Source organism: Sinohyriopsis cumingii, chromosome 9, assembly GCF_028554795.1.
Source record: "Sinohyriopsis cumingii isolate HCF-2022 chromosome 9, ASM2855479v2, whole genome shotgun sequence".
In the NCBI taxonomy this organism is placed as follows: domain Eukaryota; kingdom Metazoa; phylum Mollusca; class Bivalvia; order Unionida; family Unionidae; genus Sinohyriopsis; species Sinohyriopsis cumingii.
This window is the reverse complement of record NC_142969.1, coordinates 50419377-50438535: the sequence shown is the minus strand read 5'-3', so window position 1 is coordinate 50438535 and position 19159 is coordinate 50419377. Positions and strand designations below refer to the sequence as shown.

Sequence of the window (19159 nt, the reverse complement as noted above, 5' to 3'; positions counted from 1 at the left end):
AAAATTACGATTTAAGCAAAAGTGAGTTTTAGTTCGTGTCACAGATTTGGCTACGGGACAGGGTCAAACTAAACCTATATGAGTTGCGGTCAATGCTACCTATCAATTTCCTAAGCCATCAATACAAAATTTAAATAATGTTTATTCTATATATGTCTGTATAATATTGGAAATGTTGTTCCAATTATTTTTTATATTCGAGTTCAAGACATCGTGTTTTCCCTCGAGAATTGTTGATGTTTATCCTGTTTCCCATTTTCTGTACTAAAGCCTTAATTTATCTGTCCAAAGAACACACATTAATATAAAACTGTAAATCTGAAAGCTTCTCTCTTTACATGTTATGAGGAATGCTACGTATTCTTTAATTTTAAATATGTTATGATCCTGCCTCATGATATCAATCTGGTCTGCTCAACCAATAGTTAAGTGTTTTGGAATGTGAGTGCACCTGCTTCTGCATCTTTCAGTGCACTGTGTTGATCTTACCTATAAAGTGTTTTCCCACAGTGTTATCCCTTTTAGTGGTGTTTGTGTATTCATGTACTATATATCATACCATAACTACAAAACAGAATTTAAAGGTTTGTCTTCAATGTTGGAAGACATAACTGACATCAGGTGAAAATCATTTCTGTGCTGTTGGCTGTAAAGACATATACAACACATAATTGACTAACTCATGGTGAGAAAATGGGACATAGGTGGATTTCTTACGGACACGAAATAACGGCTAAAGTATACGTCACGTGGATCATGTATGCGCATTTACTCATTTTAAATCAAATGTAAGTTGTTCTTTTAAATGTTAACACTAAGTTTCTGTTTAATTATTAGCATCATTACAAAATGATTACAGGTAATTAAATGAAGACAATAGTTAGGTAGACAATTCCTCTACCCACAATCATGGACAAACACCTATTTATTTTACTATAAGTGATGATTACTTATATAGAAATTTCTGATTATTGGAAATTGTATTTTACCCTCATAAAAGTAATGCTAAAGAATGAACTTATGCTGTCCATGTTCGTCAGTCCTTCCCTTTCACATATAACCAACGAAGCTTGCTTTCACACAATGATTTCAATTGTTTAAACAAATGTTTGTACTGACGTTAAATATATGATCTAAGATCTGATAGGAGATCAAGCATACAGTTGCTCATGGTCGATACCTGTATCTGTATTGTGCTTCTGAACATATATGGCATATGCTATCATAACTAATTGTTCCGCAGAGATTTGCATATCTGTTGTAATTCAACATTCATGAAACTATTACTTGACATTCCTTTTCAGCTAAATCTCAGTAAATAACTGCCTCGTGCAAAATCAGTTTTTATTCTTTGTCATTAAACATACAGTGTTACGAGAGAAAAATCGAAATTATTGTATGCATTTAAATGAACCTTTTATGTCAATGTATTCGTAATATCATAACACAAGTGTAATACCAGCGAGGATATAGATGTTCAGAGCTAGTTAGTTTCGTTCACTTAACGCATTGTCTACCATGTCAAATACGGATATATAATTAAACATATTGGAGGAAATAAAGATTTTACCTCTTCCCATTTAATATGATCCTATCTACATTATATACATATTAGACCTGAAGCAATTTACAAAATATTTATCGAGGTCGTTCTTAAAAAACACTTTGTCCGACACAAATTCAATGAAAGAGAATATTATATATATATATATATATATATATATATATATATATATATATATATATATATATATATATATATATATATATATATATATATATATATATATATATATATATGTATATATATATATATATATATATATATATATATATATATATATATATATATATATATATATATATATATATATATATATATATATATATATATATATATATATATATATATATATATATATATACCATATATATATGGTTTATACAGACTTACTATATGAGCGTTGTGGGACTTTCAAATCGGACATTTTTATTCATGCTCTCCTAGTATATAAACCGACATTATTTTTAGTTTTATTTAACACGTGAGATGGGGACTGATTTGTCTGTTTATCTAGTTCAGTCAAAGATAGATATATATATATATCTGTGTGTGTGTGTGTGTGTGTGTGTGTGTGTGTGTGTGTGTGTGTTTGTCCTCAGAGATTGTTGTGTTCACAATGTCATACAGCCCAACACTTTATAAAGAGGTTTGACATCTTCACCAGATATGTTATAAATATCGCCTGGTGTACATATATACACATAAGTTTACTCAACATTAACTGTATCGTAAACGTATCCCGTTGCGTTGTCATCTCTACCTGGTGTTATGCAATTCAGTTGATCGTAGCCATCATAATTTGTGTTGGAGTTCGGATCGCTAGAGTTGACATTTACTTTTGTTGTAAGTGTTTCATAATTAAATTTACTCCCTTCCGGGTCAAGCATAGAGGCCGGCTTCCCAAGATCTGACACTTGTCTGACAATACTAATATTCGATCCTTCACAGTTACCTTCCAATTGAGCAAACAATGTAAGGCCAGACCCAGTTTCTAACGGAATATCATGACATTGGTATGGCTCGGTTGTGTCTGTTTTAGCTATTTTCATATTTTTCCTATCATGTTTTGATTTATTTTCTCCAATTCTGAAAGAAAAGAAAATAAACACATTTATACAGTTTGCAAAGTAAACAAAATAAACAAGTAAAATACATATATTATTCAGCCCACGAAAAGAGACCTCACGTGAAGTTGTTATTTTTAGGATATGACTTAGTAACACAGCTTTATATTTTAAGCAAATTGGACTAGTTTGAGGTGTATTGTGCATGCATCAACAGTATGAGAGAATATATTCTACGTATCTCGCCACTATGACCCAAAACGATGCACACTCGCGGCGGAAATAACTATATTAAAATTATGTTTGCTGCTTCTACAAATAATGCTACTAACATTGCAAATGTAGTAGTATATATGATGATAACAAAAATAGTGCTAGTAGTGGTAGTAGTAGTAGTTTATATTTAATAACCGTCCTACTACTACTTCTAATTAACCTTCATATTTTCTTACTACTACTAGTACTACTACAATTATTTCTATCTCGTCTGAAATCCATTGCACTGCAGTTCCTTTCGTCACGAGCCTCTAGGAGAACATACCATAAAATCATAGAATTCTAATTTGAAGTTTAATTTAAGCAAGCGCAATCGCTTGACACAGCTATGATCTAGCGTTTTAACCATGGATAAGACAGGTTTAAAGACGAATGACTTAAAAAATAAATGTTGGTAGTTTTGTGCAACATGTAGATTTCTTTCAGCCAAATAATAACATGAGCCATTGGATCTCGACCGCTGATAATATTGCCATAGGATATCAGAATTTGTTTTGCAGTATACATTGGAGTCGATAAATTACAATTTACTATCCGATATGTACACATTTTACCTCTGCAGCAGTCTTCTGCGGAAACATACAATGCCAAAAACTGTCATCATTAAAAAAACGAAGCTCCCTGTGACTGCTCCGATAATAATACCTGTATCTGAAATGGACATCAAAACTATCGGTTATGTTTTTCAATGCAAGGCATGATTCTATTTGTTTAGATCGCTGTGCGTTCACAATGGCACTTATGTTTTATTCTTTGCAAACAACTAAACGTGGTGGTGATACTCATTATCCAGTCAGTATTGCAAACAAACTGAGGTGTCGGAATAAATAAGTCATTCTATCACTAAATTTCTTCAATCAAAAATCTTACGTTTCTGGAAAAGAACAATTCATGAGAAAACATGGAAGGATATTGAAAATAATACCTTAATATCAGAATAACAAAATGACATTTTTTCTAATTGTATATATGTGTTTTGAGTATTCCGTTACCTCGAAAACGTAATGTTTGTAGTACATATCCAAACTTAAATGAAGACAAATCTAAATATAACAAAGAGTAAGAGACATATATTACTTTAATTGCCAAAAACTAGCAAGATATATGGTTTGAATGTATGTTAAAGTTTTATTTGTCAATGAAATCAATTGTATATTGAAAATCAAATAATATTACAGTTTTCGTCTCATAAGACCCCAAGACAATTTGTATTGCCATAAAACTAGCAGCAATTTTAATGTTAAAGCTTTATTTATAAATAAAATCCATTTGTTATTGAAAATTAAATAATATTATTGATTTCGTCTCATAATACCCCAAGGAAAGAAAACCTAAAAATGTATCGCATTTTACAAGATTTACGAGAGGAATCTTGAAGATCATTCTTAGATGTAGGTGTTCCTACTGGAACCAATAAGGATGAATTTTCTTCGTTTAATCCAATAGTTGTACGTTTCGCGATGTCGTTTGCAAAAGATAATGCTCCATATGTAGATGATGTATTGATTGTTGCATTTATTCGATTCTTTCCTCTTGAGACTTGTGTTGTTGTCATAGATGTTAGTTTAGTAGTCATCAATATGCAACTATTACTTCCTTCACTGAAATAAGGACGTGGTGTCTCCAAAGCAGTGTTGGCTTCTATAAAGGAGTAAAGATATGGATAAATACTCAGAATTAGGTAAACTTTATTTACCTAAAATCCATACAATAAATCAACAAGATGGACTTAAGAGATCCTAATTAGGAATGGTCTTATATATTGGGTTTCCGTGATATTAGCGTATTTTCTGTCAGCAAGCGACATGTATGCATCTATGATGGATATATATTCTCAAGCATGCAATGGGTATATGCAGACAAATAAATGTGCATATCTAAGTAAGTATGTATGTATGCAACTATGTTTGTATATATCACCGGAAGTTGTCATATATGTAATTTTGTATGTATATGGTTATGTTTAAATGTTTTCAATTATGTATATTAATGGGGGTTTTGTTCCTTCAGGACATCTTGTTTCATTACTCTGAAACTAAGACAACCGTACTATTATCGGTTAAGACCAATAACTTCAAACCCGTCTGATTTTTTAATCAGCACAAATTAACATTAGTCACTCTTTAGATCGTGGATGTCATATATCTATAACACTACAACTCACCTCGATAATAGTACGGTTGTCTTTGCTTACTTGTGGTGAAATATAAATATCTGAACCAAAAGGTCAAAAAAGTTGTTTACACTTTCAATTGTTAATCTGGATGGTCTCTATACCGCTAATGTATTTGGCTTGGCTTTTAATGAATAGACTTCCATCGTGAAAATTAATATTGCTGGAAAGTAAATTCAATGGATTTATCTGGAGCGAGAATTATCATGAATAGATACAATATTCTTAAGTGATATAAGAATTTATTTTCAGTTTTATGATAATACTTTGAAACACAAAAGAGCTTAATCTTCATATGTATTTCTTACCTGGGTCACTAACATTTATTAACATAATAGGCAAAACAAAGTAGTCGACAAGTTATATCTAAGGTATATACAACTGTTGTGAATGAACGTTCATTATGTGGACACAATTGATGATATATTAACAAAAGAATGCTGCAATTTTCAATTGAAATCTGACTCTATTAACTGTCAAGATATGATAAGACTTTAATTAAAGTTAATTTTATATGGAAACAAATATTTAAATGACCTAATTGAGACATTAATAAAGTAACTTGGTTTGTTATTTAACAGCAAATAATTCACCAATGAACGCACATATAGGAAGGTATAACAATATTCACTGTCAAAATATGATATGACTAATATGAGATCCATAAATAGAAAACTAGTATTACTTTATTGTGCCATGTCTAATTTATGTTGGAATAAGGAGAATGTATATACCTTTGAATATTTGGAACTCCATACATCTAAACAGTGTATGTATGTATATATATATATGTGTGTGTGTGTGTGTGTGTGTGTGTGTTAGACTTGGATCAGATGTCCCGCTTGCCAAAGGAAAATTAAACGTCTCTCACAGTCTCTCCTTTCCAGATGTGGTGACCTCCGCGGGATCACTGTCTGGCTCAGCTGGGCAGGAGGTTTCTTGCATATGGCCTCTCTTACACTTTTGTGTCCACAGAAGCACCTTCATCAGTGGTGTCCTGTTTTCACAGAGCTTGCTGTGTCGCGCGACCGAGTACCCGGCGGTATAAATGTGTGGGAAGACTGGGCTCGTTAGTTTGGTAGGCAGCCAGTCTAAGAGAAGGAAAACTCTGACTCCATACTCGTGCAGATCGAGCTCGTTAGCCTTGTCAGGCAGTTCATCTGAGAGAAGGAAACTCTGATTTCAAACCCACGATGTTCCTCATCCGTTGGATGATGCCTCCGCTGCCTTGTGGATTTCTTCAAGAGAAAGAAAGGCTATGGCAGTAAACTCAGACAAAAAATCTGGAGTAGAGCCAATACGGGAGCAGGATGCCAACAATGACTTCCTTTCGACAGCTCCTGCATCCTAACTGGTGCCAAATGTCATGTTCAGCATTCATTTGGACCTCACCAACAAGGACGAGAGGGGGTCCAGGATGTCCATACTCCATGCCCAGGCTTGCGCCCTAGAGAGGCCACTCCAGCCTTGCTCTTGAATCGGGAAAGAACATGGAAGCTGGCAGTCGATGTGTTATAAGTCCCATCCGATAGAGAAGGGGCGCCACGGGTCAGCTTTGACGGTGGAAGGGATCATCACGTCGAACTGACCGCTTCAACCCGGGCATCCCTGGGCAGTAAGGTTTTGACCCGTCAACGTCTGCCTGCTTCAGTGGGTGCCTAGAGCTCAGTGTGTTGCTCAACATGACAAGCAGACGGAAACTTAACACCAGAAAAAAGAAACAGGAAATCAACAAAGAAGACCACAGCTCTTCAATTAACAAGCTGAAACGTGCACACCATGTGCACAGGCATCTCTGACGACCTGAGGGAGGAGGACGAGTCCAGAAACACGGCCATCATCGACAGAGAGCTCACAAGATTTAATGTTAGCATAGCTGCCCTCCAAGAATCCAGGCTCTCCTCCAGCTGCTCCCTAAGAGAGTAAAACTGCACATTCGTTTGAACGGGTCTAGAACCTGAGGACCCTCGCCAGCACGGAGTTGGCTTCGCCATAAAAAATTCTCTCCTTGTCTCAGTTCAGCCACACTCAGAAGGTACGAAGCGTCTCTTGTCAATCCACCTTACCACTCCTGCGTGTCCTGACAACATCCTCAATGTCAATGCCCCCACCCTCACGTCTTCAGAAGACCAAACGGATCAACTATATGCGCACCTGGTCAAACGATCAAAGGATGCCCTAAAGACGAGCCACTATTGCTTCTTTAATGCCAGAGTAGGTGCGGACCAAGAGTCATGGCATTCCTGCCTCGGACATCATGACACTGGAAAGACCAATGAAAACTGTCAAAGACTGTTGCAACTGTGCACCTACCATGACCTGTGCGTTACAAACACCTTCTTCAAGTGTAAGCCACAACACAAAGTGTCATGGAAACACACCTTGTCTCATCGCTGGCAACAGTTCGACTTGGTCATCATCAGGTGTTATGCCCTGAACAACGACCGCTCCACCAGAAGTAACTGCAGCGCAGACTGCAACAGCAGGGTGCGAATTCAGCCACACACACTACACCGCTGCAAACCAAATGGTCGTCCTCACATCAACACCTCGCTGATGTCGTTCCCCTCCAAGGTTGAAGAGTATGTGTCCGCCTTGGACCAGGCTCTCCATGACCTGCCACAGCCAAGTGGAACGCCATGAAGGGTGCCATATAAAGCACATCAATGTCTACGCTTTTCACGAAGGAACGGCCCAGTCAAGACTGGTTCAACGTACACATTTCATGGATGGAACCAACAATCGAGGGCCACCGAAACCCCTTCATAGCTTATAAAAATCCTCAATAAACGGTTCAAAGTACCACCTAACGCATCGATATACAGTGCGCAAACGAGAAGTGACAGCAACTGTGTGAAGGTATCCAGCGCAGTGCAGAATCTGGAAAGATCCTAGGCATGTAGTGTGGCATCAAGAAAGTCTAATGCCCTACAGCGAAAGCGATCGGCCCCACCACCCAAATCACTGACGGGAGAGAGGATCACAGACCGTGAGCAACAGACGGCCAGATGGGTGGAGCACTACCCAGAGCTGCACTCCGAAGAACGGTAGATCTCCGATGCGGTCCTCAGCAGCTTGCAGAAACTGCCCACCATGGAGGAGCTCTTGAATTTGTATTAAATTTTTTACAAAAGTTCTCCTGCTTCTTCTTATTTTGAAATGTCATCGTTGTTTCCTTCCTATGATTTTCTTTTCAATCTCTTAGAGGGAGTGGATTCCATTGAAAAATGAAACTAGTAAACTACTTTGTTCTCTATGTCTAATCTCTTCTTTCTTAGTGCTGTCTTTTCGGTTACGTTGTGGGGATAACGTGGTCAAATCTCCTTCCATATCCTGGCATAGCAGGCATTCGATGATGTTTTTTAATAACGGCATAAATACTTCTGTGCCTTATTTGTTCACATATTTGATAGAACCTTATAGGCCTGAGGCACCAACGCCTTTATTTCGCGTGGCCTGTATGTTTGCAGTAACAGGCTGTAAACTATTATTTCTGTGAACATTTTCTTTTGGACCAGCTGGCTTGACAGCGTTTAAACAGAACCCAATGAAAACGATGCCGATATACCCAGAGCTGTCAAAAGCAAACCGTCATGAATATCAGTAGTAGTAGCAATATTAGTAGTAACACTTTCGTAATTATAAGGAAACCAATCAGTGAATCTCAGCCGGATCAAATGTTAATTTTGTACTTTGATATATTAACTAGTTTTAGATTACAATGAGAAACGGTCCTATCGGGGCTACGAGATATAACTTTTGAGACAATAGAAATTTCACATCTTGAACAGGGAAAAATATGCCAATATGGGAAGAGGTCCAATTGTCACTGTAGATCTTGCAAAGTAAATTATTAACAAGGAAAGGGCAATATTTTATGTCAAACATACATCTACTAACCAGTACGTTGTTTGGAGCAAGCACAACGTGTTATTTACTGAACAACACCACATCTACTAAACCAAATGCCCTCAGATAATAATCAAAACGACTTTAGCCTGACCACTATCCACGCGTAATATCCAGCATGCCGTTGAAGCGCAGTCAAAGTGACCATGTACATTATAAATACATCAATGTTGTACACATTGCACTAAGTATCAGACAAAGAGTATAATCTAAACGAAGAGGGACGAAATCTCCATAAAATCAAACCTAACATTGTACCCTATCAGCTTTAACTTTCTTATACTCCCTTTAGAAACAAAACTACCAGCCTCTGCCACTCTTTATAATCGCTATACTCCTGTTAGTAAAGTGTAGGGGGAGAAAAGAGAAGGAAGGAGTATACACATCCATACGTCTATACTATCGCTCAAAGCGATGGAGTGATCACACACAAATGTATTTCATGACTGAAACGAGTAATAAAGCTTTCATAACATTGATGTTTTTAGCAAGAAATAATTAAGCAAACACAGTATGACACAAGCTAGAAAAATATGTTTACTTTAGAATATTACAGGATATCATCAGTGCATAATGTATATATTATAATGTAAAAATCTTAGTGTGGCCCTCTATAGATGAGATTCATAATCGCACTAAATACTAGCAGTAACAGACATTGCGCCTTGGAAATAAATTAATGAGGAAAAGTAAGAACTTTCCGTTGTTTTCCTGTTAACTGAATGCTCATTCAAAATTAAAAGGAAAAAATAAATGAAAGAATTACCTGTTTCGCATAGCGAATGAAGCTGTCTGTTGCAACTCGTAAAGGATAATTTAGCATTTTGAAGTATACCACATTCAACTTGTTCATTCGTCGGAGCTTAAATAAAAACAGCAAAAGATGCAGTCTTATTCTAAGTAAAAGTACTTACGAACGAATTCAAGTCATAACTACTCATTTTTATTATTTTTATTTATTTCGACTTGAGAATCAATTTAGTTGATAGGACAATTTGCTTTTAAAGCATTGTCTCAACTAAAAAGACAACTTTACAAATTGTTGGGCGTCGGTCCCTATGTACATACAAGACAGACTAAAGTGGTATCGTCATTTTAATAAATTATTTAGCCTTGGATAACATGTCATATATGCTCTCAATTATTAAACTCAGTAACAGATAACCATCAACGTAGACCATTGAATAAGCGCTGTCTTTTCATACAGTCGCATCCTTATACTGCTCATAAACCAAAGCCAAGGTTGTTGAAAAACCTTGAGTAAATTTAGGTGACGTTTATTCTGTAAGTCCATAGATATTATAGTCATGAGACAAGTAGCACTGTCAATTCTTATTCTTGCAATCCTACCCTCAGTCTGAGTCTAAATTCAGATTTTGAGATCATTGAAAAGGTTTAAGTGTATGCTTTGTATTTTGATGTATGATCACGAGTACCAATCCTTAGTACTTGTTACGACTCTAGATCTTACATCAAGTAATCAAATGTAGTGAAACCAAAAATTGTAGTATAATTAACAAACAATTTACAGTACTGTAAATTACATCCCAAATAAAGTAAATGTCCTATCACAATTCCAAACGTATACCATATTCCGAATGTGTCCCACTAATTTCGAATGTCTTTATACCATAATGAAACAAACCAGAACGTCTATGAATGAGTTCACAATAGTCTCAAAGCAATGTGTATCCAACGTCAATGAACACTAAGCAATTCCAACGAAATAAATGCAAACATTAAATCGTCTCCAAAGTATTTGAGCAGAACTGAAATTTCATATTTTAATTCTGGATAAGAATGAATAAATTTTTTTTCAATCCTATATTTATCCACGTTTTAATTTGACCTACATGTTACTAATGTAAAAGAAACATTCTATTCAATTTTAAACAAGTATGTCTCTATATTGTTCTGAACTCGCATCTTCTCTACAGCTTAAATTCATGGACAAATGTTGGATATGTAAACCTGTTGTTCACAAATCACCAATATCTTAAAATACAATGTACAATCATGTACAAAGGTTAAATAAACAACAAAGATATTCATAGCAGTAATAATAATAATAATAATAATAATAATAATAATAATAGTATCAGACAGCAGTAATAATAATAATAGTATCAGACAATCTGAACTTTGAAATATTGAAGTAACTAATCATATACCCATCATCATTTTTCTGACGCTCTGGCAAGGTCCACATCAACTAAAGCGTCTACATATATTTCACCGTCCCATTCCGTTTTCGCACTAAGGTTCATATTTAAACTTTTAAAAAAGTGCGTTCTATATTTACATATAAATGCACCTTAAATTCTATGTAATTTCATGCAAAGCTAATGTCAAATGAAAATCTTGGTTAAGTTTTCGGTATTTTGCTGACAGTACGGTTAGAGTTTAATCCCTTTGAGAGAATGAAGTCAAATTTGAAATGTTGAATAAGTAAGCACTACACCGATATATTGACGCTTCTTACAATCCATTGGGCAAAGTCAAAACCAGGTAGGTTTAAAAAAGTTTGTTATATAGAGGAGTGATCATACATTGAGATTAGATGACACCACGAGAATATTGTCCCTGAATGAATTTCACCAAATTGCCAGTGCAAATGCAAAGAGGTAATGCTACTTCTTTCCATTGACTTAACCCCATAACTCGGATCTCACATCTGGAATTTAATTCAGTTGTTAGAAGAACATCATTTTCAGAAAAGGTGGTACGCTTGACATACATGTAGCATAAAGATCATGACTTCGACTCAAACTGTAGAAAATAAATTGAAACATACCTAATTTAGTTTCAAATCGCACTCGAATGAAATTTCTGGTCCATAAACATCCATCACTACATATTCTCTGTGAAATAAAGAAGATGCGTTCTGAATCCTGTCGCCCAATTCACTGCCACGTCGTTGACACCATTGCCTTGCATAATTCCAGTTTTTTGTAAAAATCGACATCACACGGTTGTGTGGGTCTGAAAACAATTATAGTAAGAACAGCAAATTATTTGAAATTATGAGAAAGAAAACACAATTGTATAAGCTAATCGTATTTTGTTCTGGACATGCAGAGTACCTCATGCAACGAACTGCATTATTCTATGTTCTTCGACGCTCAAACTATAATCAGCGAGCTTCCATTATATGAGCATACAAGCTATTCAGACATTATGGTTTCTGATACTGTTTCTTGGTTATTTGTAGACCGAAATTAAATGTATTAGGTACAAATTGAAAATAGATCTTTTGAAGAACATATTAATCAATTGTGATATTTTAATGAAAATGAATATTGAGGTTTCAGTTTAAATTCAATGTAGATCGGTTGAGAATTAGGTCAGTTTTCGTTGTGAGTCTAGGAAGCTAGCAGAAACTTTAAAAAATCTATGCAAGTTCTCTATAAGTTTCTGTCAGCTTTTCTATTATTAGAATGACAGAAAGAATTATTCCATGTTTCCTGTTCTGCAACGGTATTGCATTTGCGTAGCATCGAAATGCCAAAAAAAACAATATCCCAATTCAGATTATAATGCTTTGTATATAATCTCTGTCTTCAGTGGTTTCTGCCACTGTCGGCCGTTCTCGTTGTGCACAAATCATGAAACCACTTTATTTCAATTAACTTTCTTTTGTTTCGCTACATTGTTGTTAAAAAAAAACAACTAATTAATATAGAAATATCGCATGTTTAAGTATTGGTTTTTGTCAGACTGCTACAATAATAGTGATTTGCACGTGTAACTAAAAGTGAGATACCTTTCCGTTCCTTTCGGGTTGAAATAATAAGACTAGCTCGTCAATTGTGGGATTTATTATGGGTACAAGGTAAACCAAAAACAATACAAAACGCATACTTAGAATACAAGACAAATACGATACAGAATATAACCGACACAAATACAACACACAGGATATAACCCACCTACCGGCATTTATAATTTTATCACAAAAAAACTAATTATCCCTTACCAGACTCGAAGGGTATAATTTTTCCAAATTATATTCAACCCCTTGTCTTTCACTTGCGTTAAAGACGAGTGCTCTACACAACTCGCACTGCTCGAGGTGTTGGCCGTTTCCAGCCTAGAGTAGGAATGCCTGAATCTTTCTTGTTAGTTTGGCGGGGAAGTGATTTTAATCCTCCTGACGCACGGGAATCATGCACCGCGATCGATCACTCACTGGCTCGCTCACTCATGACAACCACGCAGATTGGTACACGACGCAAGTCCTGAGTCACATAAATATACTGTTCGAAAAAGACCTATTAATAAGCGTTTGATAGGAATGCTTTTGGTACAAAATATCGTTCCATATGTGTGTTCGGATACTTATGTGGACCTCAGTTGCTCTTAGTGGGATATAGATATGATAATGCGGACATTTTACCCCATGAAGAAGTGGAATCACGCTTGTATAGTATGTTACAAGGATTTCAATTAATTTGATGAAACGTATCTGTGATATTTCATATGGCATATATTCAACAAGACATGTTTTTGTGTCTATCAAAACTCAAGATGAGGCGCGATAAATATACTTAAAGCGTTTATAACATTTAAAACTATTGTAGTTGCAAATATAGTCTGGATGACTGTAGGACTACTGCGTCTGTAGCTAATCATATTCCACTGAGGGTACCTTCCTATTCCAGAGAAGGGTTTATTTTTTAATACGGCTTTCAGAGATTTTTTATTATCGCATAAAGTTGTCCACCTCGCCCACCTTCTTCTGCAATTCTACCATATTACCAGAATAGGGACATTTCTTCAGAATTAACAAGATACAGAGTTAGTGATCCCTTTACAATGCCAAAAAGAAAACACTTATTTCATACAAGAAAAGAGACAATGACAACAAATCAAAACCATGAATAGTGAGCAGAAGGAAGACAGGAATAACAGAATACAAAATGTGTCACAGAACATTTTAAGGATCTAAAATAGCCGATGGGAGTATATGAAGCCACTTTGGCGAAACCAATGAAAGAGGTTCTTCCATAAGCAAGATAACAAACCTTACATGATATTGGATGTCAATGGGATCCCAGAATGGACAGGAACTACCAACAAAGTAGAATTAGCAGGTCACTGACGTAGAAAAGTTTTAGGCAGTTGAAGCTGATGCAGAAAGGTCCATGACATCTTGTCCAATCCCAACGATCCTTTATCGTGCCATCTTTACCTCTCAGACAGATATACTAGTGCAAATCTTGCCACATAAAAGAAACAAAATCTACCAAGAAACCGTTAAAATTCATTCAACAACAATTTTGTGAAATCTCAGTTCATGGTTACATTAGAATTTTTCGGTGTATTGTCGGATAAACAAATTACACTGAAATTAGAACCACTTTATTTCATGAAAGTTCATCTTCACTTAGAAATGTCTTGATTTTTTATTTCATCTTTTAAAAACGTTATCCTGCTTCATCTGATTCTTAAATATCATTTTTGTTTATTTTCTGTTCTTTTCGTCTCAATCTCTAAGACGGAGTGGAATCCATTGAACACGTATACTGCTTTGGTGTCTATGCCTAATCTCTTCTTTCTTAGTGTTGTCTTTTGTTTTACGTTGTGGGAATAACGTGGACAAATCTCTGTTTATAGACAAACATAGCAAACATCATAAATGTTTTTTTCGAAAGGAGTTTGGGTCTCTCCATAATTCTTCTTGGCATATTTTAAATACTATCTCTCTGTAAATCTCTGTCTAGAAGTGTGCTCGATTGTGGCTCCTTCATCCTCACGTGTTGAAAGTGAAAATGATAGAAATAGAGGTATCCATAGTCACTTCAAACATAAGTCGTCCACCGTCAGGAAATGATCAGGTAATTCCAACAAGAAACGATACAAATCGTTGATGACGTCTCTTGTCATTACATGCCTTCAGAGGAGTTTGACACAAGTGCAAGGCTGAAAGTTCGGAAAGTAAATGATTGATCCTGATTCAATACATATATCCAGAGAATAAGGAAGAACCGCTTGCACTTACACGGTTATATTTAAAGAGTTTCATTCCAAAGTCCATGTTGAGAAACAGCTGTATTATTATGCTGGTATTGACGAAAAGATATTTTGCAACTCACTACTGATGTAGTACGATTTTTTGACAATTCTTGGATTGATTTAGTACACCTGCTAAATTAATATCCTCCATAATATTAAACAAACTTTAAGAGATTCAACAATGCAACGATAAGACTGATATGAGAGATAGAAATTTTCCCCTTCCTGTGAGATACATTTCACCTCTGTTATATATATATATATATATATATATATATATATATATATATATATATATATATATATATATATATATATATATATATATATATATATATATATATATATATATATATATATATATATATGGATGGTATGTCGTCTTACGTTTTGTACATGACTATAGATTTTCCCGTAAGACAATGATCATTTCAAAACCATATGTATACATAGATGACATTTTTATATAGTTGTTTATTATAACCTGTTTGTATATAATCGTAAAATGTTCAACAAACCAATTTGTTCACGACTTGATTAGAATTTTCCATTGAAATTACTCACATCTACGTCAATTGAAAATGTTTATATAGGGACTTGGTAAACAAGTAATTCATTCTTATCTTCGATCAGTCTCTTTTGGACAGTCTGTAGTAATCTTTTTTAATCAGAGTCCACAGTTCTTTGCAGATATAATTCACGATGAATTATTTATTAAAATTGTGCACTGGAATTACAAAGTACTTATTGGCCTCCGGACTCAACATTACAATACTTTGGGAGTATTGTGAACTCATTGAAAGACATTATGGTACATCAGGATATTCAAAACTATTAGAATTCATTTGGAACGTTCTTTAATTTTGTAAGATTCTATATTATTAGACCTTTATAATTACATGAGATTTAATTCACAAAACTGTAAGTGTATCTACAATTTCTACTTTACATGGTAAAGAAATAAATAATTCGTTGATTTTACTTAAATTATTGCGTTCATCTTTTCCCGTTACATAATTGTAGACGAAGAGTCACAACACTTCTTGCACGCAGAGCAAACTATTTTATTCTTTGATCCACTCCTGACGATGAAATGAAGTGTCATCAAGATTGGCGAGTTGAACATATAAAAAGGACAAAGAACATATAAAGAACAAGCCCGCCTGGTGTAACATCAAGCCAGTATGCCTAAATAGTATTAAGGCACGAAAGTTAACACTAGTTACGTACGATCGATGGTGGAGCTCCACCTTTATTACGAACACCAGATACATCACTAGCCCACCACCATCATCTCACATAAATGTCACAATTGCAAAAAGAGTTACAATCCTTCATGGATCGAACAGATTTTACTGAAACGTGAAAGTCACAACAAACAATGATACTTATACAATATATTCAACTTTTTCACCAAAGAGCTTTAAACATAACTGACAAAACGAAACCTAAATGATTTCAAGAATAAAAGGAAAAAGACACAAGTAGCTACAAATCAACCATACGCGGCCACGAGTATGAAAGAGAAAAAGAAAAACATTAAAACCACCACTGTTCAAGCACATTGCCGCCCATACGTTGCAGCCCTGTTGCCACCTTCTGATACCCAGATTGTGTAAGAAGTGAAATTTCTCTTCCAAAAGATGGCGCCAAAACCCTCTCTAGCGAAATCGAAAAATAAAGAAGCAAAAAAATAAAGAAGCAAAGGCAAATAGTGAATTATATAAAGAAAACAATTAAAACATTATATGGAAAGTTCCTTTCCAACTATTATTGATTATTGGAAACGTCAAACATCGCAATCCCCAATACAATACAACCCTAAGAGTATCAAACATCCGGTGATTTAATGACTCAAAGGCCGGACACACTTTTGGAAAGTATTTACTACAATCCTGCCCATGTGGCCGGCTAGGGAATAATTCAAAACATACAACGTCCAGTCAAACGCAAACTAAAAGTTTATATCTACAGGATGTTTTACACTTTTGTGCAAAACGAAAATGACTTAGTAGACGTATTCCATTTACCTTCGTAGAATCCAAGCTACAAATATTGTTTGTAAAATGTATGTGTGTACAAACGTGGCACGGGTGTTTCCATTGACATCTAAAACAAGATAAGATTGAGTACAAGGGTTACACATGGTCATGGGAAAACATCATATCCAAGAATACAAACTGTGTTGGAAAGGATATCCTTCAGTTTTGATTCATTGATTGCAGCTTCACAAATTCAATGACTATAAAAAAGGTAGAACTGATGAACATCGCGTTAAACTCTGCACTTCTTCTCGAAGATAGACTACAGAAATTGCTAACACAAAAACAAATCGGCAGTGCTTATCTAGTGAACAATTCTGCTGTCAGATCTTTACAATATACTGTGTCATTGGGACAGCTATTGGAAACAAGACTTTGCAAGAACATGGTAACAATTGGCTTTTTACTCAGCAGATGTAATGGCCATTGTCTTTCAAATCCCTTATTAAAACATGTCCTACGAAAAATAAGTACTGTAGACAACAATATACGAGACATAATAACCTTTTTGAACTGGTGGATAATCATTATTCTTCAATGACATTAATTGATTCTTTGGAGACGAGAACCATCAATAATCGATTTTATTTGACTATACCTAGAAACGGTTATATTAATATGTTTCACAACGTCAAATTATGTTTTTCACAGACAACAAAGTGCTCTAGGAAGTACGTTTTGTATAGGTCAATCATCCCACTCAAGTTCTGAGCGTGATCGTGCCTCAGGGGTTGTCGCAGAAATATTCGACGAACAAGTAGAAATAAACTTGGAAAAATATTATCCTAGCGTTACGAAAACAATAGAATCCCCATTTTTGACCAATTGAATATTTACGACTTAAACCTCTTTCAGGGTGTTATTTTATTGGTGGACATGTTATTGATACTAGTTAAACTATTTTCAACGATCAGTTTGGCAAAGCACACGACAAAATTCACTGATGTTTATTGATCGAGTACCATCCGCCTTTTCATCGTCTACAATTGTACTTTTCTGACAGCAGAACGTTCTCTTTCATATTTTTGTCTCAGTCGAAATGCATCATCAGCAACAACAGCAACCATTTCTCAAGTACGTTTAATATTCAGTACAAATAAACAAAAGTCTCAATTTAATGCTTGTGTAATCTGGTGTGGAGGACAACGTGATGCGAGACACATCCTCTCCATTGCTGGTAGTAATTACATTGCAATGGACTCTGCAAAAACTTCCAAAGATAAAGGAGGAAGCACGTATCACATTCACCCAGAATTTGAGCATTATATTTATCTTTCTGTCATTGAATTGTATTTTAACATCGTCAGTTTATTATAATATATCTTGGATAAAATAGTCTATTCTCCAGAACACAAGTAATTATGTTCATCCAGGCAGCAGCACAAAGCTTTTGAGATCCAGAGAAATACATCGTCAGTCACTTTACACTCTTGTCAAAACCATTGATTTTGTTGTTGTTGTTGTTCTAGGGTTTAACGCCATTTTTCAGCACAAGATAGGCTATACATGGCGGCTAGTATAACTGGTGGAGGAAGAACCCTGGAAAACCCAGGGAAGAACCACCGACCCATGAGAGCCTACTGGCTCAAAACCATTGAGACATCCTTCATGTCACAACAAGGGCAAATCAAAAACCATGGTCAAAATCCAGACTTCAATCGTAACGTTTGCCGTTGTCTCTAAACTCTGACTGTGTGTTCTTCCAGGGCCATTTCCTTAAGCGCTTGCTCTTTATCAGTATCCACAATATTGTCCTCAACAGAGTCTTTTTAGTTTCTTTACATGTCAATATAATGTAATTTTGTTTATTAGGAATTTGATATTTTCCAGAAAATTCAATTTGACCTGAGTTTTCCTTAGATACCTAAAAAAGAAACACTTGTTTCTATTTTTTGACTTCGTTCCTGGCCTTGTTTGAGGGTCAACCTTTTTCTAGGAGTAAAATGATTTGTTCTTATCAATGACATATAGGAGCTATGTGACTTTTAAATGTAAACACGATCATGTTATCTTCTATTTTGCAATATATTTCGCAATTAGGGCTTTTCAACACTTGATGGCAAGTTCTTTTCTTCTGTTGTGACCAGTATTCAACGTTTGAGTTTTTTTAGTCATA

The 19159-nt window shown here is 35.2% G+C and overlaps 1 protein-coding gene across 1 annotated transcript in view; it reads right to left on the bottom strand.

Moving 5' to 3' along the window:
* The window catches only part of LOC149791797 (uncharacterized), a 157504-nt gene that overhangs the window by 81658 nt on the left and 56687 nt on the right, over window positions 1–19159 (bottom strand). The window contains exon 6 of the mRNA XM_089969269.1: window positions 9753–9848. Within this exon, the coding sequence (XP_089825395.1) occupies window positions 9753–9848 (96 nt within the window). The remainder of the gene's footprint in view (window positions 1–9752; window positions 9849–19159) is intronic.